Raw genomic sequence first — 24105 nt, forward strand, 5'->3', positions numbered from 1 at the left:
ACTGAAAGTAAGGAGCAACATTAAAACTTAAAACGAACAGAAATTATTCCATACATGAAAGGGGCTGTCCCCTCCTCAACGCCTCGCTCTTTACGCTAAATTTTTTTATTTTATAACAAAAATAGAATTTTGAGAAAGTAAAACTTTAGCGTAAAGAGCGAGGCGTTGAGGAGGGGAAAGCCCCTTTCATATACGGATTAATTTCTGTTCGTTTTAAGTTTTGATGTCCCTCCTTACTTTCAGTTTAAAAAACTTGTTTTTTTTATTTAATTTCTGATCGTTTTTTAGTTAATGCAGCTTTTATTTTGGCTCACCGTCATTGAATAAGAAAACAAAAGTTGCATAAAATTTTTAATTTTCTTTTGCTAAACGGCTGTCTCTAAATTTGGCTCTGATGTAATTTACAAATTAACTTAGGTAACGAACTTCTATATTCGTATATTTTTCTTCTGGCAAAAAATACAAAGTTGCAGATTTTTGCAGATATGAGCTTGAAACCTATGTAATAGGGTTTTCCGATACGCTGAATCTGACGGTGTGATTTTCATTAAAATTCTTTCACTTTTAGGGGATTCCCCCTCTTTAAAAAATCAGTTAAATTTTCTCAGGCTCGTAGCCTTTGATGAGTAATACTAAACTTAATAAAATTTATATATTTAGACTCTGCATTATAAGCCCATTCTTGACATCAAAATTCCGTTTTTAAAAGTTTCGATTACTATTGAGCCGTATCGCTTGTTTTTTTATTGTTTTTTTTATTACGTATATGTTATTACGTATATGAGGGGGTTCTCCCCTTAGTCAATACCATGCTCTTTACGTTAAAAGTTAAATTTTTGTTCAATTCACAAACCCCTTAATCACAAAGGATGTTTAATTAGAATATATAGCTCTTTTGAACGCACTAAAAAAAACTGGAGCGTAAAGTGTGAGGTTTTGACTTGGGGGAGACCCCCTCATATACGTAATAATTTCTGTTCGTTTTATGTTCTAATGGTGCTTCTTACTTTCAGTTAAAAAAACTTGTTTTTTTTAATTTAATTTCTGATCGTTTTTTAAATAACGCTTGGAAATCCGGCGCCCTCTTCATAAAAATTTACCTTACCCCAAAGACACATCCTCCACGGAAAGATTCTCCCGAATAACCCCCTTCTCCAGCCCCCCCCCCGAAAAAAAAATCCTCCCTGAAAATGTGTGTATACTTCCCAATAACCAATATTATATGTTAACATTGGGTAAAGTTCATAACGCAGCACTTCCCCTGGGAACTGTGGGGGATTAAGTCATCCTAAAAGACATATTTATTAGATTTTCGACTATGCTGAACAAAACGGTTATCTCAAAATTTTAATTGGGCGACTTTGGGAAAAAAATGAGCGTGGGAGGGGGCCTAGTTGCCCTCCATTTTTTTGGTCACTTAAAAAGGGCACTAGAACTTTTAATTTCCGTTCCAATGAGAACTCCTACGATATTCTAGGACCATTGGGTCAATACTATTACCCCTGGGGAAAAGAAAAAAAAACAAACAAATAAACACGCATCTGTGATCTTTCTTCTGGCAAAAAATGAAAAATTCCACATTTTTGTAGATAGGAGCTTGAAACCTCTACAGTAGGGTTCTCTGATACGCTGAATATGATGGTGTAATTTTCATTAAGGTTCTATAACTTTTAGGGTTTTTTCCCCTTTTTTCGAAAATAAGCCAAATTTTCTCAGGCGCGTAACTTTTGATGGGTAAGATTAAACTTGATGGAACTTATATATTTGAAATCACAATTAAAATCTAATTCTTTTGATGTATCTATTGGTATCAAAATTCCGGTTTTTAGACTTTCGGTTAGCATTGAGCCGGGTCGCTCCTTATTTACAGTTCGTTACCACGAACTGTTTGATAAGTGAATTAAAAAAAAAAAAAAAAAAAAAAAAAAAAAAAAAAAACTCCATGGGCTGTTATGCAGTACTTGGTAGCAATGGTAACCAAAATTGATACAGAGCTGAAATTTGGGGGAGGGGGAACCAACCAAGCTTTTTTTTACCACTTTAATACTTCTTTCGACTCCATCCCTGTAACTAGTTTAAATTTCAATCTTCTCAGGCGGGGGGGGGGGGTAAATGTTTCACACCTCATAAGCAAGTTTCCACCAAAATTAATTTATAAGAGTCTTTAGGCTTACTAATTACAAATATCAACATAACATTGAAAAATATGCATCCAAATTAAAATAAGCATAGTAAATGTTTCACGCATTGTGACCGTTTCACACGTTTCTGAAAATAATGAGTAATTTCCATCAGGGGCGTCCCGAGAGGGGGGCAGGGAGGATCGCCCTCCCCTCCTCCCTCCAGCTTTTTTGGCATTCGGTACAATTTTTGCCGAAGGCAGAAATTTCGGCAGAAATTTTGTAAAATCGGCCGAAATTTGGCAAAATTCTTGATTTCTGCAGAAAATTCGGCATAAATCAGGTGGCGATTCGGTAAAATTTACAAAGATCGGCCCCCAATAAAATGAGCCTCAGGACGCCCATGATTTCTATAGTCTATTACACTTTTCCCTGGGACTGAGTGGGGTTATTCACTGATATATAGTATTGTACAACTTAAAAATATTCTCGAACAGGTAGTGGTAACGAACTGTAAGCAAGGAGCGACCCGGCTCAAAAGTAACCGAAACTCTAAAAAAACGGGATTTTGATACAAATAGATACATCAAAAGAATCAGATTTTAATACTGATTTCAAATATATAAGTTTCATCAAGTTTAGTCCAACCTATCAAAAGGCACCCGCCTGAGAAAATATGGCTGATTTTTGATAACAGGGGGAAACACCTCCTACAAGATATACAACCTTAATGCAAATCACACCATCAGATTCAGCGTATCAGAGAAGTCTACTGTAGAGGTTTCAAGCTCCTATCTGCAAACCTCTGCCAACGATTTTTTAGTACTTTCATAAGAGCTATTTATTCTACGTAACTAAAGGCCTTGTGGATTAAGGGGCCATTTTTAAAGAATTGGAACAAAATTCGAACTTTAGTCTAAAGAGCGAGGTATTGATTAGGGGTGAACCCCTAATATACGTATTAAAAATATATGTATATAGAAATTCGTTACGTAAGTTAATTCGTAAGTAACGTATATTTATTATTAATAAGAACGTTCGTAAATAAAATTAAACAACTTTCGAGAAAGCCATTTAACAAAATAAAAGTAAAATTAATATGCAAATTATTTTTTAATTCTTTTTGTAAGTTGAACCAAAATCAAAACCTCCCTTAATTCAAAAACATTAAAAATTAATTAAAAAAAACAAGTTTTTTTAAACTGAAAGTAAGGAGCAACATTAAAACTTAAAACGAACAGAAATTATTCCGTCTATGAAAGGGGATGTCCCCTCCTCAACGCCTCGCTCTTTACGCTAAAGTTAGACTGTTTCTCACAACTCTATTTTTTAAAACAATTAAAAACTTTAGCGTAAAGAGCGAGGCATTGAGGTGGGGACAGCCCCTTTCATATACGGAATAATTTCTGTTCGTGTTAATTTTTAGTTTTACTCGTTACTTTCAAATAAAAAAAAAATGTCTTTTATTAATTTTTTTTTTTTTATTAATTGTCTTTTATTAGAATTACTGCAGTACAGTGGCTATAGGACTCTCCTCTTGAGAAGGATGATTGAAGTTCAAGTCGCTCTTTATTAATGATTTGTCTACAATCAGAATTTCGGGAAATCTCAATTTCATTTAATTTCCTTGAGAAATGAAGACAATAAGGGCATTTTAAAATGTTTCAAAAGATTTTTGTGCTTTTAAGATTTTATCTAATTGTTTTTGGATTTTTAGATTATGAAATTTTACATATCATATCATAAATATAACGTACGCTGAAATCATGCTTTAGATGTTAAATCAATGAACTTCAACCAATATAAACTTTAGGTCAAATTTTTTAACCAAATTCATGGCATATTTTGCTACGCATTTTAAGAAAAGCTATTTCGAAGGCAATATCAGCTTATAACACATTCATTTTTTTGTAAAAGAAAGTACACCAAACCTTGTAAAAGACAATGTAATAATAGTAGCAATGAAAGAGATTCGTTTTGAACCTCGGATGAGATTCCTCCGCATATTGCTATGAGCCATTGACGAGCATCCTAAGTTATTCCATTTTCAAAGAATTGGTGGTAACGAAATGTAAGAAAGGAACGACGCGGCTCCTGATAAAGTAAACGAAACTTTATCAAGGAAAATTTTGACATGAATAGATATATCAGGAGAATCAACTTATTGTGCTGATTCCAAATAAATGAGATTGATTAAGTTTAGTGTTACCTATAAAATGCTACAAGCCTGAGAAAATTTGCCTGATTTTCGAAAGGGGGGAATACATCCCTAAGAGTCAAGGAATATTAATGAGAATCACACCATCACATTCAGTGTATCCGAGAACCCTATTGTAGAAGTTTCAAGCTCCCACCTGCAAAAATGTGGAATTTTTTAATTTTTGCCGGAAGAAAGATCACAAATGCGTGTTAATTTCGTGTTAATAATACTCAATACCATGCTCTTTACGCTGAAGTTTGTTAGTACTTTCAAAAGAGTTATTTATTCTAATTAAACGGCCTTTGTGATTCATCGGTCTTTACGCTAAAGTTTTTCATTAACTATTGACCCGGGTCGCCCCTTACTTACAGTTTGTTACTACGAACTGCTTGATAATCAATTTTATTGGTAATTCAGCATTAATTATTAGTCTCACTCATGATTTTGCAAGCTTTACAAAAATTGTAATCATTTTTTGAATCTGTGAAATACAAAATAGAGAAAAAGGCCAAATCAAAAGTTTAATTAGTCATGAGAGTAATAATATGAAACAGGCGCTAAAACTACTAGTAATAAATATCTTCAACCAGTGTGTTGGACTTGCTTTCCAAGTGCGGTTATTTAAAGCCATCTATGCTGTGAATTTTAGGTACTTCAAACGACTGATCTCAGGTGATCAGTGACTTGTTGATCAGTGACTGATCTCAGGTGATCAGTGTCATTTTGACTTGTCGACAGGCTACAAATCCTTCTCTAAGGGGAATTTAAATGCAATTTTCGCTTTCAACGTCATGAAGTAGTTGATAAATAAATAACACATTTGACGTTTTAATTTCTGACACGTGTTTTCAGATTTCGTTGTATCTGATATTGCCATTGTCAATAATGTGTATCGTCATAGTCAGTAAAGGCGATCGACTCACAAATTTTAAATTTGCTGATATTGAAATACTTTAGTAGCCTACAACACAAAAACAGCAAAAAAATGTATGTACAAACATCATGCAAATTCGAATTTACAAAAAAAAATCAAATTTCATTTAATAGAAAAATTACTGGAAGGAATTTTTCAATATAATCCTGCAAAGCGTTCTGAAAAGTGTCTTTTAACATAATAACAGTTTCTCAAATACTGTTAAGTATGAACAATAAAAAACTGATCCTTGCCATGGTTGGTCTTCCTGCACGCGGGAAAACCCATATTTCTAAGAATCTATCAAGATACCTCAAATGGATTGGCTTCAAAACAAGAATATTTAACTTAGGGGACTATCGACGCAAAGTTTCTGGTACTTGTAGTGACCACACATTCTTTTCTATTGATAACGAACAGGCAGTAGCTATTAGAGAGAAGTGTTGCTCTGAAGCAATGATAGATGTATGCAAATGGTTGGGAGGAGACGGCGAAGTTGCCATATTCGATGCAACGAATACAACCATTCAACGGCGTGCATTGTTGCACAGCACCTTTGTTGAAGAGATGGGATATAGCCTATTTTTTATCGAGTCTATATGTGATGAGCAAACAATTGTTGAGTCTACTGTAAGAGAAATTAAATCTAAAAATCCTGATTACAACGGTAAGGATAAAGAAGAGGCTTACAGAGATTTTATGAAAAGGATAGATCACTATCAACAATGTTACGAAACACTGAATGAAAAACAAGAGAGCTATGTCAGATATTTGAAAATTTTTAACGCAGGAGAGAGAGTTGTTTTTTATAAGCCAAATAATTTAATCGAAAACAAAACAATTAACTATCTTAGAAGCTCTCACACAAGGTCACGAACGATCTATTTGACAAGAACTGGAGAATACGAGTTCAATTTTACGAGAGAACTTGGCAGAAATATTAGTCTCTCTGCCAGGGGTAGAGAGTATGCTCAGGTTTTATCCAAATTTATCAACGGAAGTGATATACCCGACCTAAAAGTGCTAACTTCTTGCGCAACAAGAAGCATTCAAACCGCAGCTACCATTCAGGCACCAAAGAAGCAATTGAAAGCTTTAAACAAAATAAGGTGGTGCAAATTTGATGAAGCCGCTTCTGCAGAATTCCCCTTTCCTCAAGATCTTACTACTAGGACTGGAAACAGATGTCAGCATCGTTTTCCCAATGGCGAAACTTATGACGACATTATAAAACGTGTTGAGCCAGTTATACTACAGATTGAACACGAGGGAAACATCCTTGTTATCAGTCATCAGGCTGTTCTTCGATGCATCTTAGCATATTTTCTAGATTACTCAAGGAATGAAATTCCCAACATTCAGGTACCTCAGAACACGCTTTTTAAGCTAACACTTTCGGGTTATGACTACAACTTAGAACATATTCCCTTCAACGTTTATACTATTGATACCCACGGAGTGGAGGGATAGGATTCCCAGATTTGAAGTTTAGATTAAAATTCAAGTAAGAAGTCAGTTGCAGCAACAAAAATAAAAACAAGAATATTAAAGGTTGTATGTATGAGTGTGTATGTTTTGGACTAACGACACTTCTTGACAACAAAATCCTTTCGTCTGAAAATTTTGACCCAATAGAGAGGATTTGAAAATCATAAGAGGTGTGTTTTATAATTAGGGTCCGTTTAATCATAAGTATACAACGAATTTTACAAAAAAGTAAATTTATTTAAAAAAAGTACATACTTTACTATATTTGACAACATAGTTGCCAAGTATTTTGTAACACTTATCAGGCCTCTCAAGTAATTTTAAAGTAACCTGTGAATAAAAACTTGCCACCTGTTTCGCTGACCGGGAATTCGCTTCCATTTTTACCTTGTCGTCATCACTGTAACGTTTGCCCCTGAGGTGTTGTTTGAGGAGGAGAAACGGATGGTAATCACTCGGCCAAGATCAGGGCTCTATTGTGGGTGATCTAAAACTTCCCAGCCAAAACTGTCCAACCGATTGCGGGTCTGACCAGCAGTGTGAGGTCTTGCATTGTCATGAAGAAGTACAATTTCCTTTGTCAGCATGCCAAGTTTTTTTTTTCGATCTATGGAGCTTTCTGACGCTTTGGCAAAATGCTTTTGTATTGATAATGGTTCCTCCGTTGCATGAAGTCGACCAAAAAAAACACCATGCCTATTTCTAAACAACGGCATCAAGATTTTGCGCTGGGAGAGAGGATGTTCAGCCTTCAAATTTTCAGGGGAGTGTGTGTTTCCATTCCATGTTTTGCTGCCTCAAATTGGACGTGATATGCGAAACCCATGAATCTTCTCCAGTTCAAATGGTTGCCACCTAAGTGGCAACCGTTAAAAAGATGACTATGACGTAAAAATAGCATCTGAACTCTTAGTTATTAGAGCCAGCGGCAAGTTCTTATAAAGATTTTACTTTAAAATTGGTTGAGAGGTATGACAAGTGTTCGAAAAAACTTGGTAACTATGTCGAAAAATAGAAGGTATGCACTTTCTGAAAATAAATTTAATTTTTTTAAATACTCTTTCGTTGTGTACTTATGTTCAAACGAACCTTAATTAAAAAACGCGCCTCGTATCTGCAAACATTTACTTTGACGAAGTTAATATGTGGTGTAATTTAAGAACATCATTTTCACATCATTAAGTAAAAGCTATAATTATGTATACCATCTTGCCCAACCAATCGTACTTCCATGCTGAGGAATTTGAGATAACAAGCCCCCAATATTTGATCCCGGAGCCTCAAGAAAAACATAAGCCAAAGCACACTCATTTCGTGTTTGGGACCCCTCGAAAAATCACCGATTCCTCACCTGGACCTTTGGCCATCTCATATGGCCGTTGCAGATGTAACTCCAGCTTGTGACTTCAAGTGTTTATACATGGAATTTACTAATTACCGACAATATGTATTCTGATCCTGTACTTCTGTCCTCTTCTTCTTCGTGTTTTGATTAAGACTTCTTCCTCTTCTCTTCTTATTTGAGAAGATTATAATCAATAAAGATAAATAAAAAATTATAAAGTCAATAAACAATTATAATCAATAAAAATTGATTATCGCAATGAACGCGTGGCTAGCTTTCAAATAAATTTCTAGTAAGTTTTCTTCTTCTTCGTCGCTTCTTATATATCTTTATATATTCCCTTCTTCTTCTTCTTCATATTTGGAGACGCTTTCAAATAATCTCATCACCGGAATCAAATTCCAAGCCATGCAGTGTATTGATAGAGCTGGGTTCCAACTGTCGGTCCCGTATTATCAAGCTCAGATATTACCACTAAGGCACCAAACGTCTGCCCTTTACTCTAATCTTGAAAACTTCCATAACGCTAGGTGCGGTAAATGTCGTTTAAAAATATTTTGGGATTGTAAGATATATTTACAGAATTTTTTTTTGTGGCGAGATAAAAATCTCAGTCCAATTTACAATTACCCAGCGTCTTGATGCAACCTATGCAACCTATTGCAAAATACTTGATAACTTCAATTCAAGATCATACAAATAATTCAAGATTCCACAACATCATACAAAAGGCTAACTGCTTTCAGATGAATGCATATTGTTCTAAACACATTTTACTTTGAAGTTTTGTTCCAGCAAAGATAATGGTTAAGGGACGGTCTACATAAACGATGGCCGCAAAGTTATGGTTGCAAAATTATGCCTTCATATTTAGCATAAGCCTGGTTGACAGAAAGTGCGAATAGTAAACCAAACAGGAATCATTACGAGGTCTGATTTTAATTAAATGTTAGGTGTGTGAATCATGAAGTGCTTATGGAGAATTTTGGCCCAGAACTTAAAACGAACAGAAATTATTCTGTATATGAGGTGCACTGCCTCTCCTCAATACCCCTCTTTTCACGATAAAGTTTTTTAAGAGCTTTTAAAAAAGGTTCTGATTCTAATTACACGTTATTTGTGTTGTAGGAATTTTTCTTAAAGAACTGAGAGAAAAGATCAAACTTTAGCGTAAAGAGCGGGGTATTGAAAAGGGGGCAGCTCACCATGCGGCATAATTTCTGTTTTTTTTTAAGTTTTAATGTCGTTCCTTACTTTCAGTAGCAAAAACTTGTTTTTTATTTAATTTCTGATCATTTTTCAAGCAACATCAGAAAACTCAAAGCAGACCAGTACTTTGCCCTTATGACTTCTGGCTCCTGGAGAGAGGGAGCGTGGAGGTATTACATAAACAAATATTTGTATTGGGACACCTGATTATGAAAAAAGATAAAGGATAAAGATTATCCAGGGTCATTGCTGGCACATAGGGCGTGGAATAGGTATTTCAGTTTCTGGGGACTTTTTAAATGACAACTAGCAAGCTTGTCGCCCAACCTTACTGCGGCAGGGATGGATCCCTGGGCCCCATGTTACAAAACAGAGTACTTCACTGCGCTAAAACAATACTTGTTTTTAGATACCTTTAAATTTCAAGGATACCGAAATTAGCAAGTTGTTGCCCCTACTTTAGAAGCATAGAGATCTGTTTTGGACATCGAAGTACCGACTTCAGTTTTATCGAGGAAACAATACATACTTCGGGGCTGTTTTAGCATGCGACTAGTTACCCTTCTTTTGAAAGGGGAAAGTTTATATCAGACCTATAATGATTGCATTTGTGTTTTGTAGATCATTTGAGCGTAAGTTTTTGATAATATTTATGAGAAGTGAAAGATACCCTCGCCCGATTTTGGTTCTTGGAAGCATCTTGGTTGTATCCCCGTTATCCATATTTTGCTGAATGTCAATTCAGTAAACTGAATGAATATTAAACTAGAGTCTAAAAGTTGACAATAAAGAAGATGGATAGAATAATTTTAAGAAAATATTTTGTGAAGTAGCAGATAATGTCTTAGGAGGGAAAGTTAGAAACTCGGCTAGGGATCTTAAAGAAAATGCTTTAAGTCTAGTGTAGAAGAGAAGGGGCTCTGACAAAAAATATTTGAATGATTGATCTTAGTAAAATAAGAGTAATGTAAGAAAAGTAGAGTAAGCATTAAACTTGAATTGAGGAGGTGTGAAATCAAGGTCATGGATAAAACTGCTGAAGATCTGAAAGATGTGTGCCACACACCATATATATTAGAAAAATGTTTTATTGGCTAATAAATGTGTTGACTAAAAAAGCATGTTAAAAAATTGAGAGGGAACAATAAATCTGAACCCTTTCCTAATTAAAGATAGGAACGGGCCACCATTTGTGATAAGAAAAGTTTGAAAGAGAGACATTTTGAGAATGTGCTAAACCGTTATCAAGTTACAGGAAATAATATAGAAAAAATGAAAAAGTTTGTGACACTTTAGAAGTGAAGGAAGAATTATTTTGCAATATGGTCTTTTTCAAAGCGCGTTTTTTAACTTTTTGTTACTATGGACTCTGGTTCGCTCTTTACTAGGTTGCACTGCTTTACTACTGCAGCTATGATTAAAGGAAAGAAAGGCAACAAAGAACAACAAACAATCATTAAAAGCTAAAAAACGAAATGTCATCCATAATACGATCATTATAAACATCTAAAGAATTTAGGAAAATATAGACTTCAAAAATAGAATACATGGGTCGACAACTCTGGCTGATGGTATATTAACCAACTATCCTGAATTACACCGAAGAAAACACCACACGGAGACGGATGTAACTTTAGCAGAAATATTTCAATATCCTCGTGAATTACTGTTAGAACAAATTTTCGGCATTTGCTGTACAAGGGAAGTTCAAAATGACTTTCGAAACACTAATATTTACTCTGACAATTAGGGAGAGATAGTCCTTCACTTCAAAAGAATGTACAGCTAAAGATAAATTACTGAAGATTATGAATATGATTTTTGAAAAAGGGGAAATACCTTGCGATTTTAGGAAAACTTTAATTAAACCTCTCTATAAGAAAGGTGACAAGTGAGTGTGGTAATATATAGAGGCATTAGCTTGGCTTTTGTAAGAAGAAAATTACTTAGTATGATGATACTTTTTAGATTTAGGGATGTGGTAGATAAAGTTTTAAAGGAAGAACATTGTGGTTTTAGGAAGAGGAGACGAAAGGTCGACCAAATTTTTACCCTTAGATTAATAAATGAAAAGGGACTGAGTCATCAAATCTTTTTATTCTTCAGTTTTATAGATTATGAGCAAGCATTCAATTCAGCCAATAGAATAGCTTAAACGGAAGTCCTATCCATGTATGGTATACAAGATAAATACACTAAAATAATTAGTATTATGTACAAGACTAACATTGCTACGGTTAAGGTAGCAAATGAAGTAAGCAGCTAATTTCATAATTTAGTAAGTAGTTAAGTTCTATCCCTACTTATATGGGTCATTTTGACGGACTTTGTCCAAACGAGCACGACAAAGGCTATGCGAGAGCATGCAGTCAAACGGAGAAGTAAAAGTCTCTTAGACTTAAATTATATTTAGGCCTATGATTTGAGTGTCCTCGATGAAAATGTTAGCATAATGACTTTTTGGAATTTTTGAGAGTTCAGGGCGTAGAAAAGGTTTGAAAATTAATGTTAAGAAGACTAAGTCGCTTAGACTGGAAATACGAGAAGTTGAAAAGGTGATGTTGGGTAACACAAAGATCGATATAATGGATAGATTCTTTGTCTTAGGTAGTATTATCAGTAAAGTTGTTGGATGCGGTGCGGACGTTAAAAGCAGTGTAGAAAAGGCCTAAGGGGTTTGTTCAAAGTTAAAGTCTGGAAGAACAGTAAGATAAATATGAGAACCAAGATTAGAATATTGGAAGGAACAGTGATGACAGTGGTCAAGTATGTCTCTGAAACATGGTCACTTCGAAAGACGAAGGAGGATTTGTTCGATGTTTTTCGGAGGAATTGCTTACGGATTCTTTTGGGTGTCCGTCTGACTGACCGTATTTTAAACGAAAAATGTGGTTCTATCCCGCTTTCTAGGGCTACAATAAAGGTTGGGATGGTTGAACACATTCTGTGGATGAAGAATGACAGTTTGCCAAAGATCCTCTTTTTCTGCCAACCATCTATGGCCAAACAAAAAGCAGTTCGTTCCTGAATGGGGTAGGAGGTGTTCGTAATGAAGTACTTGATAGAAATTGGAACTCCTCGGTAGGCTGTAAAGAGGAACACTTTGAATAGATTGGGATGGAGGAGGGTTGTACATAGCTTTGTTGGCCTCAGGTGGCTTGGTGCTGCAGTGAGTTGTTAGAAGTAGTAGTGATAGTCACTGAATCCCCATCTTCTCCGAGGTTAGGTTTTTTTTTCAGCATCACATTATGTGGGTTTTTGGAGAGGCAAAGTAGCTATGAAGATAAATAATTTGTTATTCTATTGCCCGAATTTTTTGTTATTCTATTGCCCGATATGGAAAAACTGATAGTTAATTCTAATGACGCTACATCGAAAAGATCTATAAGGCTAGCTACCAGAAAACTATCAGTTTTGTCCCATAATTAACACGACATGAATTTCAGTGTTAAGCAAATGCTTAACTTTTCTCCAATTTTTTTACCAAGTTCTTGCCGTCTATTAGTCAAAGAAAAACAAAACTGGCCGTCTTATAGACGCCACCATACTCCAAATTGTTACCTTGACACGCTTCTGGGATATGCAGAGCGCATAACAATACAATGTCTTGCGAGTGCGCAAGTAATATGCAAGTAATGGTATGCTAATTACTTATTAGAACCACCAGATGCAAAAATCTAATATAATACTGAGTACTGGAATGCACGAAGGAATAGTTATTACGGACAAAGTGGGATTGATAAAATGACGTTGGAATTACGTCAGGCTTGGGGCCCCTGCAACCCCCTCCGTGCTAGTGTCTGGTTTAACCTTTATTACACTGTGGGACAAAATAAAATAAGATTTATTGTTTAAGGAACAATTAGAGACAGTACTAAGAAATATAATGGCCCTCGGTGCTGACACTGTTAAACGAGTTCTCAAATAAGGTGGTCGTAAAATGAAAGATAAATTACTGAAGATGGTTAACGAATATGATTTTTGAAAAAAGGGAAATACCTAGCGATTTTTGGAAAACTTTAATTAAACCCCTCTATAAGAAAGGTGATAAGTGAGTGTTGTAATATATAGAGATATTAGCTTGGTTAAAGTAGCAATTGAAGTAATTAGCCAATTTTGTATTAAGTAAGAAGTGAGTGCTGATGTTACTGTTTATTCGGAAATTTAAAATGATGCAACAACTTCTTCAACTCAGTTCGGCTTTCATGAGATTTGGGAACATAGCCGTAACAAATTACTAAGTCGGTTAATTCCTATTGGTTGTGCTCTGGTTTTTGAGGGCGATCCTATTCCGGTTCTTGTATTTGTCAATTAAAACTACACGGAGCGTTTTAGCTGGCATAATGCAAAACAAACTCGACATTTCGGAAGGCAGAAGGGCATGGGCTTGAAGTCCTTCTTCCCCGCATACGTGTCTGTTTGAATGTATGATATTGATTTCTAAATTTAGGTGGCCTAGGAGCCAGAATGGACATCACTCCCTAGTTCCGAAGAAATCTTCCCGTTAAAAATGCAGTAAGAACAGTTTCCTTGATTTAACTTAATAAGCAAGAATGCTAGTTATATGATGTGAGAAAATTTACTTATAAATATCGAAACACACTTTTCACTTGGGTAAAAGAAAATCCCTCTTTTTTGATAGCCTGGCAATCCAATACTGAAAATCTTGAACTAATAGTCTTATTGTTGGATTATCGAAGAAATTCAAATCTCATAGACACATCGTCCACAAAAGGTCTTGCAGAGAAACTACATAAAATTTTAGAGGAAAAATATTTGACATTTCAATCAGTAGCGGATCCAGGAGGGGAGGATCGTACCCCCTCTTTGCTTGGGCAAAAAATTCTATCATTAGATTTTCTGTGACTTGATTGCGATATCAACGCATCTTTGAAAAGGATTTGACGACACTTGATCTGTCTGCCTCAAGTCTTTAGGGAATTGTCTAGTGTTTAGGTGTCACCCGAATTACACGACATTTTTTAGTTAGACTTAAGGCATTCTCTAAAGACTTAAGGCAGACAGAGTCATCTGTCTGCCTTAAGTCTTTAGAGAATTGTCTAGTGTTTAGGTGTCACCCAAATTACACATTTTGTAGCTAGACTTAAGGCATTCTCTAAAGACTTAAGGCAGACAGAGTTATCTGTCTGCCTTAAGTCTTTAGGGAATTGTCTAGTGTTCAGGTGTCACCCGAATTGCACGACATTTTGTAGCTAGACTTCAGGCATTCTCTAAAGACTTCAGGCAGACAGAGTTATCTGTCTGCCTTAAGTTTTTAGAGTATTGTCTAGCATTTAGGTGTCACCCGAATTACACGACATTTTGTAGCTAGCCATCTTGAAATGACTCCAATAACGCATACACCTTATGGTTATTCGCGATTCTAGAAGGGTTTGAAAAGTATACAATTTTTGGATAATATTAAACAGTTATGATGTCGAAGTAAAAGCAGATAACTTGACAACTTTTTTGGTTCGAAAGCTAAAGCTAGGCGAGTGGACGCCGTAACTGAAGATAGAAATAACGAGAGTTTCAGTGTTAGTAATGATTCCAGCGCTTCGACTTATAGTGAGATTGTGTATGGTTCGTAAGCATCAATTGAAGAGTGTAGCCCCAAGCCTAATACAAATATCGAAAATATAAGCACTTTCTACGAAAATGATATCGGAAGCAATATCGATAGAATTGAAAAACATACGCGATATCAATTGCTTCACAAGCCGTGGATTTCGTCCTTTAACTACAGCTTCCCCTATTCAGTTCACAGAAAGCAGGGTAGGAACGAAAAGAGATTTTTCAACCGTACTCGCTTGAAAGAATTTCATTGGCTAGTACTTTCAAATAAGATGAGGGGCTTATTCTGTAAATATAGTGTTTTGCTTGACGTTTAGGGGGGTTGGAGGCTCTAATCAATTGCAAAAGTTGGTAAAGAAGCCCTTCGTGACTTTTGCTAAGCTAACTGGAAAAGACGGTGACTTGGTGTCTCATGAAAATAATCAGTTTCACCGCGATTTAGTTGACGTAGGCAAACATATCCACCTAAAATATGATAGCCCTGAAACCAACATTTTAAGTCTTGTAAACGAACAACGTAGCCAACAAGTGCAAGAAAACATAGCGAAATTGAAACCAATTGTAGAATCAATTGTTTTCTGCGGTCGACAGAACATTGGTCTTCGTGGCCATAGAGAGAACTATTGGCCATATGGAGAATTATTGGCAGAAAAGGACCCATTGACAAACGAAGGGAACTTTCGAGAACTTTGAAGGTACCGTGTGAATAGTGGTGACATCCCTTAAAACTATATTTGGAAAGCTCAGGTGCAAATACTACCTATATAAACAAAACAACACAGAATGAATTAATGGAATATTGTGCCATAGAGATCCTTTAAGAAATTCTATCAGGAGTTGATTCTGCCAAGTTCTACACTGTGATTATTGATGGAACAACTGATGTGTCACACAAGTCACAACTGAGTATTGTCCTTTGCTATCATTACAATTGCACAAGACCTGAATATTTCGTTCCTTTTTATTTACCTACAGGAAACATGTTACTCACACAGCATTGGAAACTTCGAACCGACCATTAAAGGGGAAACGCTTGGAAATATTGTGTTGGATTTTCTTCGATCTCTTGGGCTAGACTTGGAGAATTATGAGGGCATAGACACTGATGGATGTGCTATGATGATTTCAGAACATTGTGGTGTAGTAAAAGAAGTTCAAAAGGTAGCAAAGAATGCCCTGCGTTGACCATGTTTCAACCATGCTACAACTATTTTCATGTCAAAAACTTCTTCTGTCCAGAGGGCTAGAAACTCCACCGGATTAATAACAGAAATAGTTGTTTTTTAGTACTTCCACAAAGAGTAATGAAAGCACAGCTAACTCACCTGTGTGAAACGTGCTGGATCAAAACGCACGATTCCTTAATGGAGTTTGCGGTAGAGCTCCCTAAGATAGTGGAGGCTCATGAGATCATCAGCGGCTGGGCAGAATGCACAACTGGAGCAAAATCAAAATCCTTATTGACTGCTGTCACATCCTCCGACCCAATAGTAACTATTTACTCTTTTAGTAACATATCTCGACTGATTTTACCGCTCAGTCGGCTATTCCAGAAGAAGAGCTTAGACCTCGCGTCTGCAGCAAGCCATGTTACGGAACTTCTTACCAAGCTGCAAGTCAAGGGTCGGGAGAGTGAAAGCGAGTTTAAAATCACATTTGACGAGGTAACTAAAGTGACAACTGAGCAAGGATTAGAAATAACAGTCCCAAGGATAGCGAAAAAGCAAACGAATAGGATTAATGTACCATTCAGTTCACACGAGGAATATTATAGACGCTCAGTTTTTATTCCCCTGTAGGACGCAATCATTTAAGACTCAGAAAGGCGTTTTCCGTTGAAACGCTGGACACTTTTAAGCTCAATATTTTCTTCCAATAAATTGTATGGAAACGAAAAAACAACAATTCGCTAATACGATTCATGACTTGTCAGAACGATACTGGTCAGTAATGTCTTTCCCCTCCCAATCGGTTTGTGAATCTGCCCTAGCCGGAGAAGCGACAATATGGAAAACTCGGTGGCTTCATCTGAGAGAAAGCAATGTAGGCACGGGTAGAATGCTTGAAATACTAGGGGAAACTGTACATAAACAGAACTGCATTGCTGATATTTTCCTGAATGTTTCAGCGCTCTTGCAGATTCTCATGACACTACCTATCAGTGTGGCATCTGTTGAACGAAGTTTTTCTACCTTGAGAAGATTGAAAACGTGGCTAAGAAACAAAATGACGGAGGAAAGAGTCACCGGACTTGCCCTTCTTCATGTTCACCATGATATTGTCATAAGTGTTATTAATAGATTTGCTAATAGTAGAAATAGGAGGGGAGAATTTGTTATATAATACTGATAGTGTTTCTATAAATTTAGTTTTGTGGAATGCTTTACAGAACTGACAGCTAAATGACGAATAGAAGCAGAGGCATGCAACTTTCAATATCAGAAGTTCGTTAGGCTTAATTTAGAATGAAAATTTTTTGTAACGAGTTGCCCCCCCCCCCCTTCTAAAATCGTGGATCCGCTACTGATTTCAATGGATCGTGGTGGTCCCTAGGTACAGCCTTAAGAGACACCTTTTCCCCTCTTTGATTACATTTTCCAGTAAAAAGTTAATAAGATCAAAGAGGAACAAGAATAAGAGGAGGGCGTTCTTAAAAAAGCTTGAGACAAAAAAATAAATAAAAATGAAAACACCAAAATCTATTAGCAAGAAGTCACAGTCACAATCAAGAACTCTTTCACGCAAGAAGAAGAAAAAAAAACACTAAACATCTTAAAATATCAGTTTTCATTCAGCAGTTGAGGGTAAGGTAACTAGGAAGGATTCAAGGTCATATCAGATGGGTCCGTACCCAACATTGAAATAAGAGCTAAAACTGAGCCGAGAGACAAACATGTTTACGATTGCTCAGAACCCGAATAAATTGAACATTGAGAAATTTTTCTGAGAGTAGGACACAGTAGGGGAGAGTTCATATAGTTTGTATTAACTCGTTTAATTTATTTGTCACTTGAGATAAGGAAAAAGCATCTGGAGAACTCATTGTACAGAATAGCCCATACTCAATTTTTCTTTTGGTCAATTATCCAAGCATGGGGCTAGAGAAAGAAATTATTTTGGGATATGAGAGAGACTGGACGACAGAAGTGCCGAGGAGGAAACGCCACATTTGATACGTTGACATGTATAGTAACGCTGTAATACGCTAGAAACATTGGCACGTATGAGAAGATCGGTATACAGAATAAAAAGCCTTTTCCAGAGAGACCATTTTATTCAACATTCTTTTCTATTAGGTATGGCTTTTTTTCTTGTTTTCTTTGTTTCTTCCTTTGTTTTTCTTTTTTTGTTTTTTGTTCTTTGTTTCTTTCTTTGATTTTCTTGCTTTCTTTGTTTCTTGAGTTTCTTTTTTTGTTTCTTGAGTTACTTTCTTTGATTATCTGAATGCAGCATATCTCGCCTCTCATATTTATGACATATATTTCAAAACCGTGGACTGTGTGGGTTATATCTTCCATATCTACTGAAAGCCAAGAATTAAATTTGGTTCTAAATAAATTTAAATGCTGAAATCATTCTTTTGCATTTATTTTATATTAGTTAGGATGATTTTGCACATTCCTTTCTTGCTAGAAGTGCGACATTTCTGAAAGCCTTACGTGGTGTCAACCGTAGTTTTATATTTTAAAACCGTGATCATTAGAGTTACTTAAATCTACTGCTCGAAGACTGAAAAATTTATGCCATTCGACTAGAGCTTACAAAATTTTGGATATATATTTTTTTTAATTCTTAGCAAATGATAAGGGTTTTTATTTAAATCAAACGAATTAATAAAACAACCACCAGAAGCGAACTTGTTTAGCCTATACACCCTTCAAAAAAACAACCTGATATATACATCGCTATCAACAACGTAAAACAATAAATAAATAAAAAAGAAAAGAAAAAAAGAAAAAAAAGTAGATTTAGAACACAAAATCACCATTAGTTGCAAAACTTGCCTATTTCGGTTGTCTAAATTATTCAAGTCTATTTCACAGAAACTCACTTTCAATCTGAATATAAATCAGGAATATCTGGGTAAGAGCTTTTTTGTATACTATGCTTGCAAAAGAAAAATAAACGACCATTTTTCAATTTTTTTTTTTTTTTACGTCTTCACTAGAAACTGAATTCACCACAGGCACACATGCAGGATTACAACCTCTACCCCCCCCCCCCAAGTTTTCTTGCAATCCATCATATAATTTTCCTATTCTTAAGAGCCCACCCCTACATATATTAGACTCCTTTTGAAATATGTTCTTTATTAAAAGCTTGGCTCATTCTATATCATATATTTTCAAAAATACACATTCATGAAAGAATGGTAGCCAAGTACATGCGGAGCAATAATATCAAGGGGCCTCAAATTTCAGACGGGGAGGACAATTTGACAAAACTCCTGAAAAAAACAGGTGAATATATACATATACACACACACTAACACACACACACACACACATATATATATATATATATATATATATATATATATATATATATATATATATATATATATGTATATATATATATATATATATATATATATATATATATATATATATATATATATATATATATATATATATATATATATATATATATATATATATATATATATATATATATATATATATATATATATATATATATATATATATATATATATATATATATATATATATATATATATATATATATATATATATATATATATATATATATATATATATATATATATATATATATATATATATGTATATATATGTATATATATCGCGCAATTCTTGGGAGACTGAGTCTGAGATCCTGCTACTCCCTTCTGTTTACGTGTCTGGAACAAGCAATAAAGATTGACGTAAAATTTTCTAAAATTATATTCAAACGACACAATTAAATTGCAGCAAAAAAAGAAAATCTAAAAATTCCTAGTAGAAAAATCAGAAAAAAACACAACTAACACAACTAAGTCGTCGTTTGTTACATAGACAACTTGTACGAAAATATTATTCAGACCCAACAAGCCCTAAGCTTCTATGCACCAACAGCACTCATCTTGAGCTCATAAACGTATCGGCTAGGGATTCCAAGCTCAAGAAGAGCAGAAGAAGATAATTCATGAATCCTTCTACGACAATTGAAAAGTACCGCCTCAAAAGCAATTCTCTTCAGTTTAGGAATAGTTATCCAAATTGAAAATAGTTCATTGGTCCTTACATTCAAGTTAATTCTTCCGATGTCCACTACACCTCCAAATATGAAGAGTCTGCCTTCCTACAAAGAAAGAGCAATCACAGTTAAAAATCTTCACAAAATGCTCGAGGACTGCTTGGAATTCAACTATGAAGAAGGGAGGAGGAGAAGGGGAGGTGCATTATAAAATAGATAATTTTCCTGAAAAAGAGCCTTTATCACGGATTAAGGAAAAAACTTGTAAGGAGTCATGGCTTCAAAATACATTTTTTAAATAAAAAAAGTTCTCTGGTAACCTTAGAGGAGTTGGTCACACGTTAGCCAACAGACTAAACAACTTCAAATCGTAAAACAACATTCAAATGTTCAAACATGAGCCCGAACAGGAAACACAAAATGTTCAGATTCATTCGTAGAATGAATTAGAATGATATTAGCAGCTCATCAGTTCCACATTCCATAAATATTTCATTCTTTTTTTTGTTTTGCTTTTTCAGTTTTGTTGACTGCACAGAGTAGTATTTGATTGCACCCACTTCCGAAAAAAATATGACGCATGTTTTCTGGAACACACAAGTTGTTGCAATTCTGAGTTGTGTACTGCTGCACGTAACATAAACGAGCACATATGCGGCAAATGAATTCCACTTCTCCTAAAATTCAATCAGCGTGCACCTCTGCTCATAAATCTTGACAAAAATTATCTCTGACTTTTATTCAATGGATAGCTGTCACTCCAGAGTCCTAATTTGGCATATTTTACAAACTCACTGTTGCCAGCTTCAAAGTGGTATACTAGTACTACTAACAACTCACCGCAGCATCAAGCCGTCTGATGCCAACACAGATATGCATGCTCCTCCTCCATCCCAATCTATACAAAGCCTTCCTCCTTATGCCCTCCCAGGAAGTTCCCATTTCCCTTAAATCTTTCCTTAGGACATCCTCCCATCCCAAATAAGGACGACCTGCTTTCCGTTTAGCCCTAGAAGGTTGGCCAAAAAGGACAATCTTAGGCAATCAGTCATCCTTAATTCACAGAACGTATCCTAGCTATCTCAACCTCTCTCTCATTATAGCCCTAGAGAGCGGGATTGAACCACACTTTTCATACAACCAAATGTTTGAGATACGGTCAGTAAGTCGGGTACCCAAAACAATCTGTAGGTAATTTCTCTGGAAAGCATCTAGCAAACCTTCGTCCGTTTTTAGGAACACCCATGCTCCAGAACCATATTTGACCACTGTCATCACTGTAATTTCCAATATTCTAATCTTGGTTCGCAGACTTATCTTCCTATTCTTCCAAATTTTTTTTCAACTGTGAAAAAAGCACCTAGGGCCTTGTTTCGTTACCCGGCGTCATCTTTTCATCTTCACTTATTTCTAGCCTTAGCCACTTAGTCTTCTCAACATCAATTTTGTTCTCAAAATTAGTAAAATTAAATATTACTGGTAGTCAGAGCATAAAGCAATGGAATAATATGGAAATCATTTGTTCTGGAATTCGCAATTCCATCTTCAAAAGAGTAAGCCAATATAACTATCTGGATATAAACACCGATCAAACTTTTTCTCTTAGAAGGCACATACTGAATTTCAGACTAACAACGCTATGGTCATATGCATAGGTTAAGATTCATTTTTTCATACAGAATAATGAGAACTTTGTATCCCTCACTTTCTGTGATTTATATACTAACACTTCCCATTAATATAAAATATGTCATAGCATTCTAAAACAAAGCAATTCCAGTTATAACTTTTAATTTCCGCGTCTTATACTATTTGCATCTTACTCACACTCAAATTGATTGCATTTTCCACAAGCTGGCAAGTAAATATGAAAAATTACGCACGCATACTATTGTGTGTATCAAATATACAAAAACAGTAAAAACCCTATTTTACAACATCTTTAAAATAAATATAAGGTAAATATCAAGGCAAAAGCAGGGAAAGAGAGAAGCGAGCTTCACTTCCCCCTTCCTAGCAGACAAAACATGCAAAAACTCAAAATAAATTTAATATTCCAAAATATTATATTTTCAGAAAAATAAAAATTTATTCCAAACTATATCTCACCTAACCTTGAAAAAAGATTTGGGACTGGTCCCCTCTTAAAAAATTTCAGTGGAGACCCTTTAGCAGCGAGAAAAACAAAAAAGTAAATATTATCTGCTTTTCTATCATAACACCAGTGTTTTAGTATTCTATACAAACACACCAAAAAAGCTGAATTTTAAATATCTAATAACCATATTCTATAATGATTATATATCAAACAGATTTTCCGTTAAAAGAAAAAAATACTTTTCAAATTCTGAGCTGAAACTTCAATGAAAATTTTGAGAGCTGGAATGGAAATTGAATTTACAATTTCGGAATTTTAACTTTGTATTTGAAGTATGCTTCTATGAACTGAAATAACTTCGGCAACTCTTTTCTTTACACCCAGTGCAAACTCTACTCTGTTTAATTTTAGCTTTAACTTAACTCGTAAAAACTCCGACTGGTAAAAAAAAAATTAAATAAATATGAACAAATTTTGCATACGTTTTTTAAGCTCCCCCCCCCCAAAAAAAAATGAAACTTCAATAAAAATTTTGAGAGTTGGAAATTTAATATTCTTGGTTAAATTAACACCTGAAAACTGCGATATTTTAAGATTTTGTCTTTAGATTGTTTCAAAATAATGAAGTTTGTAGAGCAGAAGTTTGTTAAGTATATATAATTTGTGCACCAAGAATATTAAAAATAAACCCCTCCCCTGAACCTATTTTAGGTCGATTCATACCTAGAAAACACATTTTCCTAAGATTTCTCTTTTGGTTATTTCAAAACCATGAAGTTTTTAGGACAGTACCAGATCTTTGCCAGTAAAGTCAAACCGTAAAAATGAATAAGGAAAACTTTCTATTGAAATTTGACAACACCATTCGTTGGTAAAATTCAAACTAAGGCTTGGAGTGTTTTTTCGCAGCTAAAGAAAGTCTGGAAGAAAAGGAAGATAAGTCTGCAAACCAAGATTAGAATATTGGAAGCCACAGTGATGAAAGTGGTCAAATATTGCTCTGAAGTACAGGCGTTCCGAAAAGCGGATGAAGATGTGCTAGATGTTTTCCAGAGAAATTGCCTATGGATTGTTCTGGGTACCTGGCTGACTGACCGTATTCAAAACAATAGGCTGAACGAAAAGTGTAATTCAGTCCCACTTTCTAGGCTATAATGAGAGAAAGGCTGAGATGGCTAGGGCCCATTCCGTGGATAAAGGATGACAGATTGCCGAAGATTGTACTTTTTGGCCAACCTTCTAGGGCTAAACGGGAAGCAGGTCGTCCGCACTTGGGGTGGGAGGATGTCATAAAGAAAGATCTAAAGGAAGTGGGAGCTTCCTGGGAGGGTGTATAGAGGGAAGTTTTGAATAAATTGCTATGGAGGAGAAGCATGCGTAGCTGCGTTAGCCTCAGGCGGCTTGGTGTCATGGTGAGTTGTTTGTAGTACTAACAAACAGCTATTCACAAAGTCAAATACAGCTTCAAAGGCGGTTAGGTAGACCTTTATTCTATCAGCGATTTTTTTTATTAATTAAAAAACTTTTTCCACAAAATAAGTTTTTCAAAGAAAAGTAAAGAACTCCATTAAACAAAAAATGAGCAAAAATAAAATCAATTAATCTACCAACCGTGAAAGTTCCAGAAATCAGCATCGATAAATAAATGAAACCCAAAACGAACAGAAATTACAATAATTAACCGATTCAAACTCAAAACGATCAGGAAATTACCATAAGTTTGGCTCAAAACCCCTATGCCTTCCAAAGGCCAGAACAAAATTTGCACTTTCCTGAAAAAAATATAAATGCTTTTACTTTTATAACTTTAATAAATCAAATAATATTAACATTTTGATTACTAAATAAGATAAGATTTATTGCTGAAAAACGGCTATCACAAGCCCAAAAGGGCCGAATTCGCACTTTAGCGTCAAATAAAGCGAAAAAAGAACAACAAAAACA

The 24105-nt window shown here is 35.2% G+C and overlaps 1 protein-coding gene and 1 pseudogene across 1 annotated transcript in view; one reads left to right on the forward strand and one right to left on the reverse strand.

Annotated features, from left to right (window-relative positions):
• Positions 1-5461: 5461 nt before the first annotated feature.
• LOC148957026 (6-phosphofructo-2-kinase/fructose-2,6-bisphosphatase pseudogene) lies at positions 5462-6703 on the forward strand (annotated as a pseudogene).
• A 12977-nt stretch (positions 6704-19680) lies between these two features.
• The window catches only part of slim (scruin like at the midline), a 45088-nt gene continuing 40663 nt past the window's right edge, over positions 19681-24105 (reverse strand). Inside the window, exon 7 of the mRNA XM_089097366.1 lies at positions 19681-20168. Within this exon, the coding sequence (XP_088953492.1) occupies positions 19929-20168 (240 nt within the window). The 3' untranslated portion in view covers positions 19681-19928. The remainder of the gene's footprint in view (positions 20169-24105) is intronic.

Source organism: Artemia sp. Qi Xiang Cuo, chromosome 1 (assembly GCF_049724085.1).
Source record: "Artemia sp. Qi Xiang Cuo chromosome 1, ASM4972408v1, whole genome shotgun sequence".
Lineage (NCBI taxonomy): Eukaryota > Metazoa > Arthropoda > Branchiopoda > Anostraca > Artemiidae > Artemia > Artemia sp. Qi Xiang Cuo.